A 22754-nucleotide genomic window follows, 5' to 3' on the forward strand; every position below is an offset into this window, starting at 1 on the left:
TGGGAGAAAACGGGTGGCCTGCTCCTATGTGTCTGCTTTTTTTTCCTTTGCAAGCAGCCGGGTGATGGAACTGAGCACCCCACAATAACAGCCATTGAAAGACACTTTATATGCCGCTGGGCATATAATTAATGGGGATGGTTCTGCACACCATAGAGGCTAAGGGGGGTGCAATCCTGGGAGCTGAGGGTTTGCTGGGAAGCTGAAGAATCAGCAGGTCACCCCGAAGAAGACATAGAGCCTAAGTGCAAAGGGCATTACAGAGAAGCACGGCATATGGTAGTATGCAAGGAAGATTGCTGAAGACATATCCAACAGTGCACAATGTGCAAAGAGCCCAGAAGTCAGGTGCCTAAGGCAAAGGAAAGAATGATCTCTGCCATCAATAAGATGAGTCAATACGTGGGAGAGCACAACCCACTCCAGGAATAGCCCGGCAAACGGAAGCTCTTCTGGACAACTTCCTCAGACCTGTGGCGCAGCACTGGGTTCGCATCAAAACAGAAGTGCAGAGCCGACACGTCAGAGACTAAGCAACCTCAGACACATAACTGCGGCTACAAGATGACGGGACGAGGGGCCACGACCAAGAGTAAGAATAAACAGTCCACTATGGAAGCATTTGCCAAGACGCAGCTGTCTCCTGCGACCACAGCACTCAAGGGCGTGGCAGCACCGATGGAGAGCACCGCAATGACCGAAAACCACCAGATTTTGGCGGCTATCACGGAACTAAAAGTTTCATGGGGGTTAGCGATGGCGGACTTGCGCACTTCCCTGGAGGCCAAGATAGACGCAGTGGGCATCGACATCGCCTTGCTGAGACAGGATGTTAGGGCATTGGCAGAGAGAACGAGCAGCTTGGAGAGTGAGGTGAAAACCAACACGGACACTAGTAGCAGCAATGCAAAGGAGGTTCACGCGCTGAAGCAACAGGTAGCTAACCTGGAGAATCGGGCGGAAGAGGCGGAAGGGAGAGCAAGGAGGAACAACATCTGCATGGTCGGCCTGCCGGAGGGGGAGGAAGGCCAAGACCCTACATACTACGTTGAGAACCTACTGTTACAAGAAATAGGGGCTGAAAGACTTTCGCAAGGATTCGCAGTGGAGCGTGCGCACAGAGCCCTTATAAGGAGACCTAAGCCTGGGGCACCCCCCCGGGCGATAATTGCGAAAATATTGAATTATAAAGATTGCGAGAAGATATTAGAGTACTTTCGCAAAGGAGGAACGATTGAAAGGGCTTCATGTACTATTACAGCGTATCCTGACTATACAATGCTAGTCCAGAGGCAACGGTACAGCTATGTTGCAGTCAAGAGGAGACTACGCATAGCGGGAATAAAATACATGCTTCTGTAACCTGCAAAATTGAAAGTGCAGCACAAGGGCAAGATGCACTTCTTTGACACCCCGGAAGAAGCAACGACATGGCTGGACCTTCAAGGCTGCCCGGAACAAGATGCGGAACCAGCTCGAGTGGAACCGGATAAGTGATGGGGACATTGCAAATATATTGAGGGGATGCAGAGCGAGTATCCCAGTGGGGCCATTGATAGTGTTTAAAATTAAGGGAGGCGACTGAGCAAAGTTTACACTCTGCTGGGATACCCTTGACATTGTTGATTTAAGAGACTGGAATATAGTAGTGCGCATATATGCGCAGATTGTGTAGCAATGTGTAATTAACTGTTACATACAGGAGCGGCAGGACACAAGCACCCTACTCCCCCCGAGTAATAATTGTAGTTGTAGTAGGTTGGTCACTAGGACGACCTCACCCTGCGGAGCTTCGAGTACAGGCGCGAGCCAGAAAGAGCTAGATGCGGGGGAGCCTGAGATCCAGGGATGGAGCTGGGCAACAGTTGAGTGGGGGTGATGTTGGGGGAGCGAGGGGATGAGAGAGGGGAGTTTGGGAAGTTGGGGAAGGGAAGGGTGACGGGAGGGAGGGAGGGAGGGAGGGAGGGCTGTGTGGGGTGTTTGTAGTTATGGGTAGTTGGTATCAGGAAACGAGCCTATATAGTCAGAAATGGAAAGAGGAACTGGTCTGCACTGGCAGGGGGGAACGGGAATTCTAACATGCCATGGGGGACCTTAATATAATTACATGGAACGTCAGAGGCCTCAATAGTTATTTAAAAAGGAACAAAGTGATGTTATACTTGCGTAGACAAACGATAGATATTGCGCTGCTACAGGAGACTCACTTGACGCGGGAAAAGCTGGGAACAGTTGTGAAGAAGTGGAAAGGTGTTGTAGCGGGCTCGACATATTCTGCATATACCAGAGGCGTGCTTATCTGGGTGGCGCCGCATGTTCCATTTTACAAGTTGCAGGAAACTGCGGAAGCAGAAGTGAGGATGGTTACGTTTAGGGGACTGGTGGAGAATAAGGAGGTATGCATTGTGAACACTTATGCCCCCAATCAGAACACAGCGACATATTTCAGAGCCCTGAGTACTAATCTTAGCATGTGTATGGGAAGCGCTGTGATTTGGGGAGGCGATTTCAAATGTGTATTAAGCCCTATAATAGACAGATCAGACCGGATGTTCGATAGACCTGCCCCAGCAGCAAAAGCGTTACAGACACTGCTAGACGACTTCGATTTGGTGGACGTGTGGAGAGTAAAACATCCCCATGAAAGGCAGTACTCTCATTATTCTGCCCCACAGCAGCTGCATATGAGGCTAGACTATGTCTTCGTCAGGTCTGAAACTGCGGTAGAGGTAGTGCAAGCAGAATATAAGGCGCGGGTCCTGTCGGACCACTCGCCCCTGGTAGTTGGCTGGCAATACCGCCCCCCAAGAGCGAGGATACCGACGTGGCGCCTCCGGGCGGAGGCACTCAAAGACCCCCTTTTTAGGGAAGATATAAGGGAGGAGATTATAAATTACTTTGAGGTGAATACGGGCAGCGTGGACTCAGCGAGCACGCTATGGGAAGCTTTTAAGGTGGTGTTGCGGGGCGTAGCCATAGCGAAATCTTAAGGCCTGCAAGCGGGAATCCTGGCTGATCTACATAATGCAGAAAGGGAATTGGAAAAGGCGCTGAAGGGAAGAGATGATATTGGGATAGACGTGGAGTTGATACTTAAATGGCAACAGACATGCGCGGAGCTATGGGACAGACTGTCTAACCTTAACTATAAGAAATATGTAGAAAGAGAGCATGCGGGAGGTGATAAAACAGGAAGGCTCTTGGCATGGTTGTACAAGAGCGAGATCCCCAGGCCCACCATCAGGACAATAACAAGAGAAGATGGCAGTGTAGTTGACACTCAAGAGGAAGTTAATCTGGAGTTTGCAAATTACTACAGGGACCTATATAGGGATGTGGAGGGAAGCAGTTGTGGAGAAATAAGAGAGACACTAGACGACATAGGTCTACCAACAATAAGCATTGAAGAAAGAGAGGAACTGGATGCACCGATTACCATGGAGGAACTAGAAGAAGTGGTGAGGCAGCTACCTACTAGCAAGACCCCGGGGGCAGGTGGGTTTCCAAGCGAGTTTTATAAAGTGTATAAGGCAGAAGTGCTCCCCCCGATGCTGGACATGCTAAATGAAGCATTTGAGAAGGGACGGGTGCCGGAGTCACTTAGAGAAGCGATTATAATACCACTTCCCAAACATAATAAACCGGGACACAGTTGTGGCTCTTATAGGCCGCTCTCAATGCTGAACCAGGACAGCAAGATACTGACAGCTGTCCTGGCAAGCAGACTGCGTAGTCTCATTGGCAAACTAATACACCCAGACCAGACAGGTTATGTCCCGAACAGGAACATAACTCATAACCATAGGCGACTCCATCGGGTTGTTGAATGGGGGTGCAGGAATGAGGGCGAAATGGCGATAGTGTCCTTAGACGCTGTGAAGGCTTTTGATTCTGTCAAGTGGCCATGGCTGCTGGCAGCCTTGGCGGGCTATGGTATGGGGCCTGGATACATAAGGTGGGCAAAGATGCTATATAGCGAGACGTTGGCCAGGGTCAAAACAGGAGCTGTGATTTCAGAAAGATGGCAACTAGGCAGGGGCACCAGACAAGGGTGCCCATGGTCCCCTATGCTGTACATATTAGCTTTAGAGTCTTTGGCGATATACCTCAGACAACAGTACGATATGATAGGTATTGAAATGGGTGGGGAGCGACATTTGATCTCCTTATATGCGGACTATCTGCTGTTGTACCTGAGATACCCAGAAGAGCATCTCCAGTATGTCTAGGAGGTCATGGATAGGTACGCGAGGCTGTCCGGCATAGCGGTGAACCCACAGAAATCTAATATTTTCCCATTGGGTAACTATAAAGGGCTCACTACTGAGCGAGTGCCGGTGCTGCAGGCTCCTTGGGCTGTTGATACTTTTCGGAACCTTGGGATAGATGTGTATCATACAGTAGAAGAAGAGCATAGGCATAATACCGAGGTAGCCATAAGAAAAATCGAAAAGAGCATGACATTTTGGGTAAAGCTCCCTCTAGCAATGATGGGGCGAAGTGCAATGCTCAAAATGGTGGTCTTGCCCAGGCTCATACATTATTTTGGAAATATTCTGTATCTAATACCCAAGAAGTTTTTTATCAGATTGAATAGCCTATGCAGAGACTTCTTGTGGCAGGGTACCAGGAATAGGGTGGCGCTATGTAAGTTGCAGAACTTCTTTGAAAAAGGGGGAATAAAACTACCTAACTATGAGGTCTATTATGTAGCTAGCGAGTTGAAATATGTTGCAAAATGGCTCTCGGACGAAGTGACACCTGAGTCTAGGTTGTTTAAAACAGATTGTGCCCCATATTATTTAAAAGAAATGATCTGGCTGCCTAAGACAGAAATGAAAGCGCGTCCTATGTTGATGACGCTCGGGTGGAGGATCTGGCGCCGAGCGTGCCAGATGATGGAAAACCCAGCCCCATGCTCCCCGCAGATACAGCTAGTGGCATTGACTAGGAGAGAGGAGCAGCTACGAAGGACAATTAGGGGCCAATGGGAGTCGGTGGGGTTGGTAACTATGGGAGATGTCTGGCGGGAAGGGGCTATCACAAATCTTGAAGAGTTAGAAGAGGAAGTGGGGCTACATGTGGGTCAATATATTACATATTATAAAATGGTGCAGAAAATTAAAAAAACTTGGTCTGAGACAGTACTGGTAGGAGAGCCTGATGCTACCATAGACATGATATATGATATAACGATAACGGAAGGAGGGCACGAGATTTCTAGATTGTATGAAATGCTGATGTCCAGGGTTGGGAAGGAACCAACGCAATTAAGATTAGACTGGGAAGCGGAGGTGGGAGCCCCGATGGAGGATGGGATGTGGGAACGTGCCCTGGGATACCATAAAAAGGTGTTGAGAAACGCCAGATTAAAACAGATATAACTATATATCACGCATAGGGCATATATGACACCCCTGAGGATATCGAGGTTTGAAAACGCTAGCAGACAGGCATGCCTCAAATGTGATGAGGAAAAGGCTGATATGGTACATATGTACTGGTCCTGCCCGGTGATTGAGCGCTTCTGGAGCGAGGTAGCGGGAAAACTGGCGGCAAAGGGGGTTACTATTGTCATAGACTCAGTTTGGGCTTAGTGGGAGGGTTCCCCAGATCGCAGAAACTTAAGCATGTTAACAAATTGAAGGATCTAGCATATGTGCTCGCAAAAAGGAGAATTGCCATGGGATGGAAGGCTTGTCACAGGACACGGGTGGAGATGTGGTGGAAAGAGTTGCAGAAATGGGCGGAGGCAGAGACCATGGTATGGCAGGAAGCAAGTAATATAGGGGGAGGGGAAGAGGTGGGAACCCTGATGGCATGGAAATTGATGGTGGCGGAACTGTTTGGATTAACACAAGATTTGACAGAATCCACCGGAAATGTGACCCCACCACGTGGTGCGGATATAGAGCGAGAAGAACAATAGGCTTATGGAGAAGGGTGGGACATGGGGAGCAGTGATAAATATTGTGTGTTAAATAAAGCGGAATTGTATTGTTGCTTGCACTGCGTGTTTGGTTGGTGTTTTGTTTTGTTTATTTGAATATATAATAAAAATTGTTTAAAAAAAAAAATTACAATCGAAGATCTAACAATCAGTCACTACTAAAAGTTCCCGCCTGCAGGCTATCACAGGTGAAAACTGGAGCATCCTGGAACGGTTTGCCCCACAAACTGAGAGAAATTACCTCCACCATGGTCTTCAGAAAGGGATTAAAAACCCTTCTGTTTAATTAAACACCTCTCTGGTTGTTAACTCTGCGCTCATATTTTGTCGTTGTACGGCTCCTAGTGTCTGTATTCTGTCCTCGATGTCTAGCGCCCTTAAGCTTCCGGGTCAGTAGAGGTGCTATATAAAATTAATAAAGTAAAGTAGGTTCAAAGAGTTGTAATGAACTCCCACTGCACATCAAAATCTCGTAAAACATGATCGCCCTTGAGGAGAAACATTTGGCCTTCCTCTGCAGTAGTCCCAGTCCTGTCACAAAGCCTACCTTTATGATTACAACAATGAGGGGCATAAGACTGGCATGTAGAGGCAACCATTCTTGCAAAGACACCACGTTTATCTTCTTAGTCAAAACACGCCTCACATTTAATGCACACATCAACAGAGTGAAATATTCCCAAAGTCACACTCCAAACACACAAAATAACCACTTTATGCAACACCCTCAATCTCTTCTCATTTCTAAAACGCACAATTCCACAAACTTCATAAACATAGGTAAATCTGAGGAAGGGAACTACACCATCATTTGCTCTTAGTTTCACCATATCGTCTGATCCTGCCATCAACTCACCTCAAACCGTGCCCAGTCCCAGGAGGTGTTAAAGTGTGTGGGCCTCTGCAAGTGCCCAAACTGGATCTCATAAGTAGCATTGGCACTCCGGACCTTTGCCGGAAATTCCACCTTTAGAAACTTGTGGGCCTCATTCCACTCTACCTACAAGAGAAACAAAAAAGAGCCACTTCATATTTGGAGGATCAAATGAGGAGCTGATGCACCTTCGAGAATATCCTTCATCCAATGCTACAGTAGGTAGAAGGAAATAAAGGGCTACAGAAAATACTAGTACTTACCTCAGTCTGACATCTCAGAAAGGGGCACCCAGCATCTAGGATTAACTCTTGGTGAATGATGCTGTTCTTACTGATTTCTACTGTGAATTTCACGCTACCCCGTAGGCCTCCAGTACAAGCTATTTGCAGTGGTTTAAGAAGTGATGCTATGGGTTTTCTGCAATGTGAAGATAAAAATAAGTAAACACCGGTTAACACATGTATGGTGTCATATCTTCTTAAACAATGCTATGAGTAAAGTGTAGGTTTCATTTCTTGGTTATTAGAAGACAAGTTACTCTGTGGCTGAGCCTCACAGTAATCTCGGTTAGGTTGCCTACTTCGTATTAAGTCAATATTCTCTAAGTAAGAATACATTTATCCACCATTTCTTATCTTTTACTGGTTGGATCGCACAGTAGTATTCAAACAGTTATGGCATGTTTAAATACCAAGGCATTTATTACCATAATAAAATATCTGCTGGTGTCAATCATAATCTGATCTAGCTAGATGTGGTCTATTGTGAAGCCGGACATTGTTGAGTCATAACACCAGCCCGAGTCTGCAACAGCTGTGCAGCAGATAATTGGGAGGGAGGGGGGCAGTTTAAGCTTGCTGTGCTGCCTCAGGTATGGTGTGGGTGTGTATGTGTGCGTGGCCTTGATTTGTTGTAAGCGGTGCTTGCATGTGTGCGCTGCCATTCTTTGTTGTAATATGATATGATTGGGTATTAAGCGCGTTATAAATAACCTGAAGTGCGGACCCGGGGATCGAACCTGTGTTGCTGTGTAGTCTGCTTCCAAAGCAAGCACTTTGCCCCTGAGCTATCCTCCCAAGACTTTCATCTGTGGTGTAAGTGCGTGCGTATGGGGACTGGATCTGGGAGGAAGGAGTATGACAAGTAATACAAGTCCTTGACCTACTAAGAAGGGACGAAGAACCCTTCTACAGGAACGTGAGGAGATGCAGGGAAGAACTCAGAAGCAACCTTACCACTGAGGATGATTGCAGCCCTACTACTGAGGATAAATGCAGGCATGAGAGACAGAAAGGCGTGTCTTCATTTGTCTTTATTTACAGAAAACATTGATACAAGAACAATGAAAAACAGAAAATGCCTGATGAAAGAACCAGCTTCAGCACTCCATGCTCCGACTGACGAAGAAGGATGGAGCAGAGCTGCCACCACCCACCAAAGGCCCAACTGCAGCAGCAGTTCAACCCGAGAGAAAGAACTGCTGCAGCCAGGCACCCGAACAGCAAACAAACATGTGTTGCAAACCAACCAAGCACACCGGCTCAGCCACACTACCAACTACAGATTCCCAAACCCACCAGGAACAGAGAAGGGGAAAAGAGAAACACCTTTTCTCAAACTTAGCATAATGATCCCTGAGAACGTACCCCAAACTGGGACACTGAACTTTGATTGCCAACATGATCATTAAGTGGCAAGCCTACGCAAAGACTGTGGCCAGGGCTTTGTTCACTTTTTAACACTTCCCCATGCACAATACACATTGGAGGAGAAGACTATTCCGGATTGGCCCTAAAAGCTAGCAGTGAAATTTAAGCAGGGGACAGGAAGCAGGAGATATGGGCTTTCCGGGTCAGATCAGTAGTGGAGGTGGAGGTGGACCAATATATCTACAGGAGGAAGGAAAGAGGCAGTTTGTGGCAAAGATTGTTGGAGGAGATGCAGTATTGATTTTGGAGTAAAAGTGGTTCTGTAGTGTGAATGTTTGTATGCTGTGACGATTCATGGGATCATGTCACTTCTCCCCAGGGTGAGCCCTTTCCTGCAAGGCTAGCCCACTATGCATCATTGTCCCTAGGGGTGGCGGAAAGCGGGACCTCACAGGGAGAGACTCCCCTATTAGGGACAAGGACCCTCATTCCGTGATGGAACTCAGTAACCCTCTTGCCCTTGAATCTATGAAATCAATATTAATAATACAATAATAATAAAACATTAATACAATAATACATTCTGAAAGCACTACTGTATGCTATTATAATACCCCTTTCTTTCTTAATGTAAATATTGATACCACCCAGAACAGGAAGACTAAAATGCAATCTTCCAGGAGTACTGTGAAGAAGATTGATGGAGTTCTACAAACTTCTCCTTTGGCTAGTCCAGGAGGTACTGGGAAGAGGTGGCCTCAAGGAGCCATGAAGAATACCCAATGGACACTAACAAAGGACTGACACTCCACTGGGGAAGAACCAGCTGAATAGAATAAAGATGGAGAAAGGACCCAATGCGAAGCGAAGAAGGTGTGAACCCTGGCTGACCATGGAAGTTGAAGCCTGGGTTCAAGAAACTACGTCGGGGAAGAGAACCTCCAGGCGGCAGGATGCCGACAGCAGATTGCAGGAGTTTTTGGCAGGCCGACCCAGAGCAGGCCTAACTGGAAGCCGGAAACCGACCAACAGTGACGTGACCTCGGGGAGGAGGACCGAGCAGTCCATTAACAGCGCTGATACCATCTGGCCGGGTCCCTGCGGAGCCAAGGCACGGCAGCGGGGAGCAGAAAGAGAAGCAGAGAACGTATCATGGGGACGCATCGACCCAACACCCGAGAAGAACCGGCGACCTGGCTCCAACAAAGAAGAGGTAACAGGAGTCAATGGAGAGCCGGTAGGGGATTGGGGAAGGGTTCTGGAGCTAAAGAAGACATTGGGAGTAATCTCCCTCATCTCAGTAACTGTCCTAAGAGTATTGAATAGGAAGAACGCATCAGGGGAAAACGCCCTCTCTCAGTAACTGTCTCAGAAGTACCGAATGGGAAAAAGACATCTGCAGTGATCTCCTTCGTCTCGGTAATTGTATCATGACTATTGAAAGGAAGGTCAGCCTTGGGAGTAATCTTCCCTCCTCTCCATAGTTGGGACAGACGTATCCAATGTGAAAATTACATTTTATTTTATTTATTTATTGTGCATTTGTAAGGCGCTCATACAGGAAGTAAATTGTGTTTCAAAGTGCCCTATCATTAGTGATCTTCCACGTCTCAGTTGTGGCAAAGAAACTGAAAGAGAAGAACATATCAGGAGTAATCTCCGTCAATACTTTATCATCAAAAGAGACATTCAGGCTAGAGTGTACCACAAGAATAATCTCCTGTGCGAAAGTATTAGGAGAAACCAAGGACATTACGGGAACAGTTTCCCTTGTTTTCATCGACAGGAGGAGGGGAAAGAAAGACAGGAAATAACTATGTTGGAAACAGCAGGAGTGTTTGACTTTTAAACACAAAGAGAAGTCTGGGAAGAAGTACAAAGGTTGCTAAAAAAAACATGCAGGAAACTATTCAAAGTTAGCCAACAGCCGAACCGGCTGAACCAACTGAGCCAGTAGAAGGGAGTCATTCTCATGGTTCTTTCATCTATATTGATGAATTAGAAACTAAGACTAAAGGTTACTAAATAGCAGGTTGGAGGCTGACCAAATCGACCAGGAGGAGATAGCAGTTGTTGAACTGCGGAACCAAGAGAAGGGAGTCATTCTCCTGGTATTCTCTACAAGTGCAGAACTTGAACTATTATCAGAGACTAATAGACATGCACCCCCAGGGCTGGTCCCATTGCACCAGGAGAAGGGAAGCATTCTCCTTGAGCCGTTTTATGTTATTGTCTTTTTGTTAGTGGTAGGGCTAGAGTAGGTTAGTTTGGACAGAGGACGGACATTTGGAGTTGACAATGACGGCCAACAAGCACCCAAGTTCTTTAGTTAGGTAGGGAAAACCCTTTAGAGAAAGAGGAAGATGGGCCTTTTTCATTATTATTTCATTACATATTGTTGTAAACATGCCACCTTTTTGTCTGACGTTTTACTCCAGCACGCCACAATGCCTAGTGAAAAGAAACTAGTGTAAGGAGTGAATGTGAATTGAATGCTACTTGGTGAAAGGCAGATGTTTATGTAGTGAGGGGAGGAGGGCAGTAGTGGGAGGAGGAGAGCAGTAGTGAGAGGGGGAAAGCAGGGAGGAATAGTGAAGTGTTGTGGAAGGAGTAGTAACATCAAAGGCTGGATGCAAGAAGTAGGGGGAGAGGAACACCAAAAGAAGGGAGGATTGGGGGGCGTGGCTAACTGCAGACTGATGTGCAGGTGAATCCCTGGAGCTCCCGTGCAGCCGCAGAAATCCGGGCAAAACAAAATCCTGCATGTAAACTCCCATGGACGGTGCATAGACAGCTGGGAAGGAAGACTGAGGTGCAGGGGCAGTGGATGGTGTACTCGGAAAGGGTGCGGAGAGAGGCGCTTCTCCTTGGTGTCCGGCGAAAATCCCGACGGCTCGGTGGGAAGGAGGAGGACCATTGGGAGCCTGCAGCCGGAAGACATACACTGCGACCCCAGGCGAAGCGGGGGCAGCGGCGGGCGTGGAGGTAGCCCCGACGGGGGAGCTGGATTGAATGCTGCCTCGCGAGACGAACTGGCTTGCATGGACATCAGCGGTACAACCCGCTGGGGTGAACTGGGCTCAGCCTTGTAGAGAGCGGCGCAGAGCGGCCCGCGTGGATGCTGGCGAGAGAGGACGCAGCAGAGGGAGCGGAGCGGCTTGTGTGCGCTGCGGCGGGGGGAATACCTGCCGGGAGTGGACTGTGAGAGCTGCATCGTGAGAAGGACAGCTGGGGCTGAGGTGCCAGAGCCTAGATCGCAGCCCTGCAGACGTGGCTGCTGGAGTGGTGGTAGGTGGGGCTGCGTCCTGGTTAGAAGGAGCACTGCGGAGCCCCGTGGGGGTGGCCCATTCCGGGGCGGCTAGAAGCTTCGCATAGTACTTGGCCCAGACTTTTTCTTTGCCAGTGGGGGGGCAGTGTGGAGGGGTGGCCCCCGCGTGAGCGGTTGAAGTGTGCCTCCGGGAACTGTGGAGGAGCCAGGGGTAGAAACCACTGAGGTGGAGGGCAGGTGGTGTAGATCTTGATTCCCCTTATTGGAGGGCCCTTGGGGTCTGCCTGTCTTCTCCCGGGGTGTATGACAGGTGGGGGACACGGCAGTGACCCAGAGTAGTGAAAACGATGTTTTGGAAGCGGCGTGGCGCAGTCTGCTCACCGACTGCACAGAAGAGGGGAGTGACCCCTGGGGGCTGAGGTGGCGGAGCAGCCAGTGGGAAGCGATCAGCTCCTGTTGAAGAGCACTGGACACGGTGGGCAAAAGGGGGGATCTGGGGGCGGGGCGCTCCTCTGGAACTGGCGAATGTGTTGAAGAGAGGAGATGTGGGGGCCACGGATCCTTGGCTGAAGAATAAGGCTGGTGTGGGGGATGTGGTGTACTGAGATGTCTGTTGCGAGGAGGGAGGGCCCTGCTGAGAGACACAGGCGAGATAAGAGATTTTGGGCACGGGAGGAGGGGCAGAGGACAAATTGTAGAACTCACGCCTGGGGGCGGAATAATAAGAGTTGCTTTAAAATGGGCAAGAGTCAGCAGTGGATGGAAAAATATACGGAGACTAAGGAAAATGCACGGAGACAGGAGGGTTCAGATCGACAGGAGAGGCCCCCACGGGAGGACAGATATGTGGTGACCCTAGATGCGCTAATGGAGGTGATACAAGTCTCCAGGGATACCCTCCAAGAGCGCATCAAAGAGGTGGGAGTGGATGTCTCTTTGGTGAGGGCGGACCTCCGCAAAGTGTCCGAGAGGGTCACAGAGGTGGAGCAAAGGGTCAGTACGGTGGAGGATGATATCCAGAAGTTGAAGAATCAGGTGGCGGGCCTGGTAGGGGCTACCCGGACACTGGAGGTTAGAGCAGAAGATGCTGAGGGGCGCTCCATGCATTGTAACATCTGTCTGGTCGGCGTTCCGGAGAGAGAGGAGGGTCCTAGTGCAGAGCTTTTTGTGAAGAACCCGATACTGAAAGTCCTGGGGATTAAAGGCCTTTCTAATCTCTTCACTGTGGAAAGGGCGCATAGGGTCTCAGGGAGGCCCCCACCACCGGGTGCGCCGCCGAGAGTTCTGATGGCTAAAATTATGAACTTCCGGGATCGGGATACCATTCTGCAGGATGGTCGCAGACGGGGCCACTATGTGATTGGTGGCACGAAGTTGAGGATCTTCCCGGACTTCACGCTTGAGGTGCAGCGTCAGAGGAGATCCTTTGATACAGTACGAAGCCGACTAAGGGAACTCAATTTAAAATACATGATGTTTTTCCCGGCTAAGTTGAAAGTGTTGTCGGGGGGTGGGGGGGAATCGTGGTTCTTTACGTGTCCGAGAGAGGCATGGGACTGGCTGGATGCGGGGCAACATCAGGGGAGCCGCTGTCGGGGAGTCCTAAGATGAGGGTGGGTGAGGAGGCGGAAGAGTGTGGGTAATGCCCAGCGAGGCATCAGTGGTGGAAAACCCAGCAGAAATTGGCTTTTTGGCATTGAGGAGGCATAGGAGAAGAAGGGGGGGGGGAACACATTGGTGGGGCTGCAGGGGGCAGGTGGTGAAGCCCTTAATTTAAGCGATGCTACTGACTACCAACCCCAAGGGAGGTGAGGAAGGGGGGCTGAGTAGTCCAGTGGGTCTGTAGTTATGGAGGAGGAAGGAGGAGGGGAAGAGGAGTTCGGGGGGGAGGGGTTATGCAGGGCATAGGGAGGAGGGTGGGGGGGAGAGGAGGCGGGAGGGCGAAGGAAGGGGGGGGATCTGGGGTGATGGCACCAAGTTGGGGTCCAATGCGGGAGGGGGGCAAGTTGGATAAGATTAGGGGGAATGATGTTTAGTACAGCAGGGGAGAGAGGTGTGGGAAGGTGGAGAGAGAAGTGGATACGGAGGATGGGGGGCTGAACAGGAGAAGGACCAACGTGGGAGAAAGCTTCAGTGTATCGGATGGGTAAGCTAGGGAGTTTAAAAATTGGGACATGGAATGTCCGAGGACTGGGGCACTATCAGAAGAGGAAGAGGGTGGGGGAGTTTTTGAAAAGGCAAGGAATACAAGTGGCCCTACTGCAGGAGACACATGCAAATGCAGAGTTGTTGGGGAGGTTGGAGAAGCTGTGGGGAGGGCAGATAACTGGTACGGCGTACTCAACCCAGGCGAGGGGTGTTCTGATTTGGGTGGCAAGGGGGGGCGCCATTGAAGGTGGGGTGGGGTGGGTGATGAAGGATGGGGAGGGTAGAACGGTCCTTGCTCACTGCTTGTGGGAAAACCGGTCAATATGCTTGGTTAACTCGTATGCACCTAATGTGGATGATAAAGAGTATTTCCCTTCGGTGTTGCGCATGATGGGGGCTTATAGAGGGGAAATGATACTGTGGGGGGGAGATTTTAATTGCCACTTGGATGAGCGGTTGGATGGGTGGGGAACTAGAGGGGGGGGCCTAAGAAACATATGGTGGGGTCGTTATGGAAGGTAATGGGGGAATTGGACTTGGTGGAAGTGTGGCAGGAGAAACATGGGGAGGAGTGTCACGCTCACCTTGGCTCTGCGGGAGTATCAGGAACCTCAGTTTGCGGCCCTCTCTTGCTTATTCTTTAGTCCGTCTGCATCGGAAGGGAAACAACAAGAAGACAAGTGGTGGTGAGTGAAAATAGGCCTAGTGGAAATTGTAACCCCCACCCTTGTGTTCCTTAACCCCTTTGTGACCACCACCCCTCTATGTATGCGTGTGCTCACCTTATGTATTAAGAAGATTAGCTCTCCATCCTGCTTTCCTTCTTAGCAGGGGCGCTCTAGTTCGCTCCCACCAGTTACTTGAGTCCTGCCCAGACCTGCTGTAGCTCGGATAATGCTGCGCCGTGGGCGAGTCTTTGTTGTACTATTTGACTTGCTTGCTGACTTGCCAGATGAAGTCTCTGCTGATCAGCTTTTTGTCCTTTTCACTATCTTATATGCACAGTTACGTTCTTGTGTGCTCAATGCTCATCTTGGTGCTTTTATCATGCCGTTTAGTTAGCGCATTCATAAAAAGGTTCTTCATGCTAATATCCGTTCGTACTTTCGTAACTTACTGTCCTTTTGCCTTTTGTTTTACAGGGTTCCGGTTAACTGTACCTTGGAACGTGGCTGCGGGCGACCGTAACAGCTGACGGCTTGCGGAGGGTCGTGGAATAGATGGCTGAGCTGTAGATGCGTCGCGGGGACAGCTGACGAGGACCCAGAGACGCTGCGTGCTTTGAAGAGCCGCGGCCGATGATGGAACTGAAGAATGAAGCAGCCGGGCCGATGCGGGACAAGCGAGAAGCAGGTAGGGTTGACGGAGCCTCAGATATGCTAGAGATGAAACCAAAACTTCAGGAATACGATGTAGCTCCTCAAGGCTGATAGCAGCGGCTGTTGAAGTTACAGGTCCACGGTGAGGCTTCTGCTGCCTGCTGGCAGATTAACGCGAAGCGTGGAATCAAGCTTGGGTGTGGCTTATATAGCAGCCACACCCAGAAAACTAGACTGCAGCCTCCAACAGTGTTTGGGCTGCATTTCCTCCATGTTGGATGGCCTCTCCTAAGTTCCATAATGTACCTGGCGCCAGTTACCCCATGCTTGGGTCCAGCTGGGCTTATTCTCTGGTTTCTTATTTGTGCAATGGTGGGGCCTTAATAAATGATGAACCCAACTGGTGCGCTGTGGGGCAAATGTACGTGCATGGGCTATGGAATTGATGGTGGCAAGTTTTGCAGGGCTGGTGGTCGTGACAGTACTCTCCCCCCTCACCCTCCCCAAGGCCTCTTCAGATTGGAAATACCGGGCCCGGGTTTCCCTGGATGTGTGCGATGGAATCTAGCAACCAGCCGGGGAGCATGTACATGTTCGCTAGGCTCCCAGGATGCATCTTGCGGACCGTAACCCTTCCATTCCACAAGGTAGTATAGTTTACCTTGGGTGGCGTAAGATTGGTGCCAAGATGAATTTTGACTTTAAGACTTGGAAGGCAGTTTCCGCCCCTACGGGCCAATCGAAGCACTTATTCTTTCGTAGCAGGAGAAGTGATTGGATGAACAATATGAGAAAAGTCTGGTATAAAACGGCGATAAAAATTTGCAAAGCCTAAGAAGCTCTGAATTCCCTTGATCGAGGTGGGGGATAGCCAGTTCAAGATTGCTTCCACTTTTCTGTTGTCCATTTTGATCCCTTGCGAGGTCAGGATAAATCCTAAAAACTCCACTTCGTACACATGGAAAGAACACTTTGAGCTTTGCATAGAGTTGGTGACTTCTGAGCCCATCAAGAACTGCCCGCACATGGTTGACATGTTCCTGTTCAGTGGTAGAATACACCAGGATGTCGTCGATATAAACCACGACACAAACGTCCAGAAGGTCCCTCAGCACGTCGTTCATAAAATTTTGAAAGGCGGCCGGGGCATTGCAGAGCCCGAAAGGCATTACCTGGTACTCATATAAGCCATATTTTGTCCGGAAGGCCGTATTCCACTCATCCCCACTTTTGACCCGTACCAGGTGATATGCTCCTCATATGTCTAACTTGGTGAAGATTCGTACATCTTTCACCTGATCCAGTAGCTCTGGAATGAGTGGTAAGGGGTACAGATTCTTGATGGTTATCTGGTTTAGTAGGCGGTAATCGATGCAGAAGAACAGAGGCGAGGCTGCAGGAGACTTGGAGGGTCGAATAAAGCCATTTGCTAAATACTGCTTTAGGTATGCCTTCAAGTGGCTATTTTCTTGTTCTGTCAAGGCGTAGATACGACTGCATGGAACTTGGGCATCGGGAATAAGGTCTATCTTACAGTCATATGCCCAGTGCGGCGGTAGTGTGTTTGCCTGCTCCTTCTGAAAAACATCTTGATAATCAGCATATGCTGATGGCAAAGCGCCTAGAAGACCAAGTACTCCACTTCTTCTAGGGACTTCTTGTCTTGATTCTTCTCGTGATTCCAGGTTTTTGTAACAGGAACGAGTACACTCCTTAGAGAAGGTTAACATCCTTGCTCGCCAATCGATTAGCGGGTTATGGGCCTCCAACCATGGAATAGCCAGAATCATACGAAACTGGGGAGCGCTTATCAGGTCAAAGGCGATGTCTTCACTATGGCCACCCTGGCAAAGGAGTGTAACGACTTCCGTGTGATGAGTTACTGGCCCAGAGGAGAGTTGGGTACCATCCACTGCCGTCACTTTTTCCTGTATAGTCTTTGGATGGGTAAGAAGACCAATGCGGCCCACTAGGCCTTGATCTATGTAGTTACCGATTGCCCCACTATCAATATACGCCTCAAGGGCATGCAAGTGAGAGGGCTGTTGTCGGCTAACCAAGATCACTGGGATGACGAGATGAGAGGTTTGTAGACCCTTCTCTTGGCTCGACAAACGGACCTCTACGTCTGCCGGGCGTTGGAGTTTTCCGAGTCAGGTGTGAATTCTCTGGTTTCCAACACTCCAAGCGTTCGCCTAGGTGGTTTCACCGGGCAGTCCCGCAGGAAATGTCCCGCCTTGCCACAATACAGACATAGCTGTTGTTGCCGTCTTTTCTCCCGTTCTGCCTTAGTTAACGGGCCCCGAACCCCTGCCGATTTGCATGGGCTTGTGCTGGTTCTCTGGTTGACGAGGTTGGGGTTCTTGAGTACACACAAATACGGTTCTACTTTCTGACCGAGCTCGATCGGTCTTCCGATCTTGCAGTCTATAGTCGAGCCTCACCACGAGATCAATGAACTTTGCACAAACCTCGGGGAGGTTGACGACTTGTGCAAGAACGTCCTTTGGCTCTCCCCGTAACGCCCGATGGAAGAGGGTGGTCCTTTTTTCTTCGGGCCAATTGGTTTCGGCCACTAGCCTGTTCAACATGGCTATATATGTTAGGAGGTCCTGACTCCCCTGTCGCAATGATAGAAGCTCATTATCCAAGGTCTGGCCCTTAGTGTGTTGAGAAAATAATTTCTCCAACTCCCGCTGGAAGCCCGCAAAATTACGTAACAATGGGTCATCCCTATTTACCAAGGGAATGGACCAATCTGCTGCACTTCCCCCCCCCCCAGGTACGACAAAACAAAGGCACTCTTGACTGTTCGTTTGGAAAAGCCCCTGGTCGACACAGGAAATGTAGCCGCACTGATTCATAAAAACGGCAAATTTATTAGGGTCACCAGTAAATCGTTCTGGTGGAGCAAGCGGGACCGACCCAGGAAGAACTACCTGCACTGGGGCAACTGATGGAGTAACTGAGGGCTGGCTGCCTGGTAATGGTGCCTGTCCAGCCTGATTCTGCAACAATTGTCGCGCCAAATCCTCTGTACGGTCCCTATTAACAACCAATTCTCGCCGCAAGGCATTTGTTTCTTGCCGGGTGGCATGGACTTCAGCCCGTAATTCCCCTAACAACTGCACTAACTGGTCTGTATCGCATGGCTCCATAATACTCAGGCAGAGATTTTCAAAGCTGTCTTCGCATTCTGTCACGCTCACCTTGGCTCTGCGGGAGTATCAGGAACCTCAGCTTGCGGCCCTCTCTTCCTTATTCTTTAGTGCGTCTGCATCTGAAGGGAAACAACAACAAGACGAGTGGTGGTGAGAGAAAATAGGCCTAGTGGAAGTTGTAACCCCCAACCTTGTGTTCCTTAACCCCTCCGTGACCACCACCCCTCTATGTATGCGTGTGCTCACCTTATGTATTAAGAAGATTAGCTCTCCCCATCCTGCTTTCCTTCTTAGCAGGGGCGCTCTAGTTCGCTCCCACCAGTTACTTCACTGACGAGTCCTGCCCAGACCTGCTGTAGCTTGGATAATGCTGCGCCGTGGGTGAGTCTTTGTTGTACTATTTGACTTGCTTGCTGACTTGCCAGATGAAGTCTCTGCTGATCAGCTTTTTGTCCTTTTCACAATCTTATATGCACAGTTACGTTCTTGTGAGCTAAATGCTCATCTTGGTGCTTTTATCTTGCCTTTTAGTTAGCACATTCATAAAAAGGTTCTTAATGCTAATATCTGTTCGTACTTTCGTAACTTACTGTCCTTTTCCCTTTTGTTTTACAGGGTTCCGGTTAACTGCACCTTGGAACGTGGCTGCGGGCAACCATAACAGCTGACGGCTTGCGGAGGGTCACGGAATAGATAGCTGAGCTGTAGATGCGTCGCGGGGTTCATCTGACGAGGACCCGGAGACGCGGCGTGCTGTGAAGAGCCGTGGCCGATGATGGAACTGAAGAATGAAGCAGCCGGGCTGACGCGGGACAAGCGAGAAACAGGTAGGGTTGACGGAGCCTCAGATATGCTAGAGATGAAACCAAAACTTCAGGAATACGATGGAGCTCCTCAAGGCTGATAGCAGGGGCTGTTGAAGTTACAGGTCCACGGTGAGGCTTCTGCTGCCTGCTGGCAGATTAACGCGAAGCTTGGAATCAAGCTTGGGTGTGGCTTATATAGCAGCCACACCCAGGAAACTAGACTGCAGCCTCCAACTGTGTTTGGGCTGCATTTCCTCCATGTTGGATGGCCTCTCCTAAGTTCCATAATGTACCTGGCGCCTGTTACCCCATGCTTGGGTCCAGCTGGGCTTATTCCCTGGTTTCCTAAGTTGTGCAATGGTGGGGCCTTAATAAATGATGAACCCAACTGGTGCGCTGTGGGGCAAATGTACGTGCATGGGCTATGGAATTGATGGTGGCAAATTTTGCAGGGCTGGTGGTCATGACAAAGAGAGAGGATACTCCTACCACTCGAGTGTGCACGGTTCGTACTCGCGCCTAGATTATATGGTAACGGAAAGAGAGTACTGTCACTATTTTGGAGAGATGATGTACCTCGGACGCATCCTATCGGATCACTCCCCTTTGGTGATGACGCTGTGTGGGCCCAGCGTGGATCCCCAGCGGCGGTTATGGTGGATGCAGAGGGGGGCGTTGCGGGATGGGGTGTTTGTAACGGAGCTCAGAGAGGAGATCAGGTCGTACTTTGAGCTGAATGAGGGCACGGTGGAGACTAGGGGAGTGCTATGGGAGGCCTTCAAGGGGACTATGAGAGGGAAATGCTTGGCCATGACAGTAGGGATGCGTAAACGGCTCCTAGAGACGCTGCAGCGGACAGAGGCTCGGGTTGCGGAACTGGATAGAGAGGCGGCGGGGGGCGTAAAGGTGGGGGAGGCTCTGGCGCGGGCGCTGGAGCTCCATCAGAGGACCCTGTCGGAACTTGCAGACTTTGGTAACAACAGGCGGGATGTTAAACTCCATGGGGAGGGGGATAAGGCGGGTGAACTCCTGGCTTGGTTAATCAGCAGGGAAAGTCCAACTCGAGTCATAACCCAGCTTCAATCTAGTACGGGGGAGGTAGTTGGGACCCAGAAAGAGATTAATGAAGCTTTTGTAACCTATTATAAAGGGGTTATACGCGACTGAGGGGGGTATGTAGACGTGAAGGTGGAAGATCTCATGGAGGTGCTGCGGCTGCCGAGACTGGGGGAGGATCGTCGGGAGGAACTAGAGGCCCCGATAGGAGAAGAGGACATCCGTTGGGCGATCTGCACAATGAGGAGGGGTACAGCGCCGGGTAGCGATGGACTCCCGGTGGAGTTTTATGCTGCGTTTGCTGACCACCTGATTCTGCAACTTCAGAAGGTTTACGAGGAGGCATTCCAGGGGGGGTGCCTCCCAGAATCACTGAGGAAGCCGGTTATAACGGTGATCCTAAAAGAGGAGAAGGATCCGAGGGACTGTGCGGCATATCGGCCCATCTCGTTATTGAACGTAGATGGGAAAATCCTGGGGAAGATTCTGGCCGCTAGGCTGGCGACGGTGGCGCAGAGCTTGATACATCCTGAACAATGTCGGTTTATAGGGGGCAGGAGTACATCGGGTAACATCTCCCGGTTGCATCATGTGATGGATCAGGTGAAGCTCCAAAGGCGGGACATGGCGATAGCGTCATTTGACGCTATGAAGGCGTTTGATTCCCTAGAATGGAAATGGTTGTTTCGGGTGCTGCGGGAATTTGGGTTTGGGGAGAATATTTGTAGGTGGTTGGCTTTGTTGTACACTAAACCGCTAGCGATGGTGAGAACTAATAATTGGGTGTCGGGGACGTGGGAGTTGGGAAGGGGGACAAGGCAGGGGTGTGCGGCCTCTCCAATTCTGTTTGCGTTGGCCTTAGAACCTCTGGCGGCATTCTTGCGGAAGGAACTGGCGGAGGCTGGAATCGAGGTGGGAGGACAGAAACACATAGTGTCCCTCTATGCGGACGACTCGTTATGTGCATGGGACCCTAAAATATATCTTCCAGACCTTTTGGAAGTACTACGGAACTTTAGGTACATGTCAGGGTTCCGTATAAACAAGGAGAAGTCGGTCTTGTTCCCGTTGGGGGGGCTACGGGAATGTCCGTTGGAGGAACTGCCAGACTTGGGGATACGATGGGAGAAGGGGTCATTTCGATACTTAGGGGTACAGGTGTTTCATGAAGTGGTGGACACGTTTGTGCATAACACAGGGAGGGCATTGTCCAAAATAGGTGACTCCATCCAATTTTGGAAGGTTTTACCCCTTTCATTGACGCAGAGGGTGGCATTATGTAAAATGGTGACCCTTCCACATTTGCTTTACTTTTTCACGAATATACCGTATGTGGCAAAGAAAGTGTTCTTTAAAATGCTGGATGTTAAGATTAGGGAACTGCTGTGGGGTACAGGAAGGAGAAGGGTGTCCTTACAAACGCTGCGGAGAACTTGAACGAGGGGGGGGGGGGGTTGGGTCTCCCGAATTATGAAAAATACTTTGTGGCGGCACAGCTACAGTCAGTATTGGTGTGGGATCAACCGGGGGCAGAGCTTCGTAAGGTATTGGTAGGGCCCCTGCAGCCAGATCGTAGGGCGGTAGAGCTCCTGTGGCATCCGTTGGGGGCTACGGGGACATCAGTGGTTTTCGAGGTGGTAAGGGAGACATGGAGGAAGTACGTGGGTGATGAGGGGGTGAGGGGCCGCTACGAGGGTAGTCTCCCATGGGGGGGCGACCAGAAGCTCTGCCAGGCGATTGGGAGGGTGGGGATACGGAGGTTAAGGGAGAAGGGATGTGAGAAGGTGGGGGACCTTTTTGAGGGTGGGAAGCACTTTACCTGCAAGGAGTGTTGTGATAAGTTTGATCTGCCACAGGGAGTCTTTCTGGCATATGGGGCGGTGGTTCGCAGGATGGCAGAGCTATGGGAAGTAATTCCTGAAAAGCCGGAGCCATGTCCAGTTCTTTGAGTGCTACTTGACCAGATGGGGGGGTAGGGCGCGTATTTCGCGGATATGTAAGGCTCTGGGGGAGGGGTCGGCAGAGGGAGAGATGAAGGTTAAGGAGAAGTGGGAAGCCGATATGGGACGGTCTATATCAGATGAAGAATGGGGGCAGGTTTGGAACTTGGTCCGGAAGTCTTCGAGGAATGCCCGCTTCCAGCTGGTCCAATTTAAAATTTTGCATAGGGTATGTGTCACCCCTTTGGCACTTAGGGCGATGACGGGGGATCGGTTGGGTGAATGTCCTAGATGCGGTTCCGAGCGGGCAGGATTCTGGCATATGGTGTGGGAATGTGCGGTTATAGTAGAATACTGGGACGAGGTGCTTAAAGGATTGAATGAGGTACTGGGAACCACCCTGGAGCGATGTCCGGAGACCTGCTTTTGGGGGAAGCTCCCAGGGGGAAAGCGAAATAAGGTATGGAACAGAATGGGCCACTTTCTGCTCATATTGGCTAAGCGCTGAATGGCAATAGCGTGGTAATGGCCCCATGGCCCGATGATCAATTTATTGGTGGAAGGATGCACGGAGGTGGGG

At 50.1% G+C, this 22754-nt stretch overlaps 1 protein-coding gene across 2 annotated transcripts in view; it reads right to left on the reverse strand.

The window, feature by feature from the left end:
• The window catches only part of MAN2C1 (mannosidase alpha class 2C member 1), a 932858-nt gene that overhangs the window by 132985 nt on the left and 777119 nt on the right, over positions 1-22754 (reverse strand). For both annotated transcript variants that reach the window (XM_069624549.1, XM_069624550.1), the window contains exons 20-21: positions 7088-7244; positions 6807-6950 (exon numbers count right to left, since the gene is read on the reverse strand). In XM_069624549.1, the coding sequence (XP_069480650.1) occupies positions 6807-6950; positions 7088-7244 (301 nt within the window). The remainder of the gene's footprint in view (positions 1-6806; positions 6951-7087; positions 7245-22754) is intronic.

The sequence above is a fragment of the Ambystoma mexicanum genome, chromosome 11 (assembly GCF_040938575.1).
Source record: "Ambystoma mexicanum isolate Mex_15411 chromosome 11, UKY_AmexF1_1, whole genome shotgun sequence".
Lineage (NCBI taxonomy): Eukaryota > Metazoa > Chordata > Amphibia > Caudata > Ambystomatidae > Ambystoma > Ambystoma mexicanum.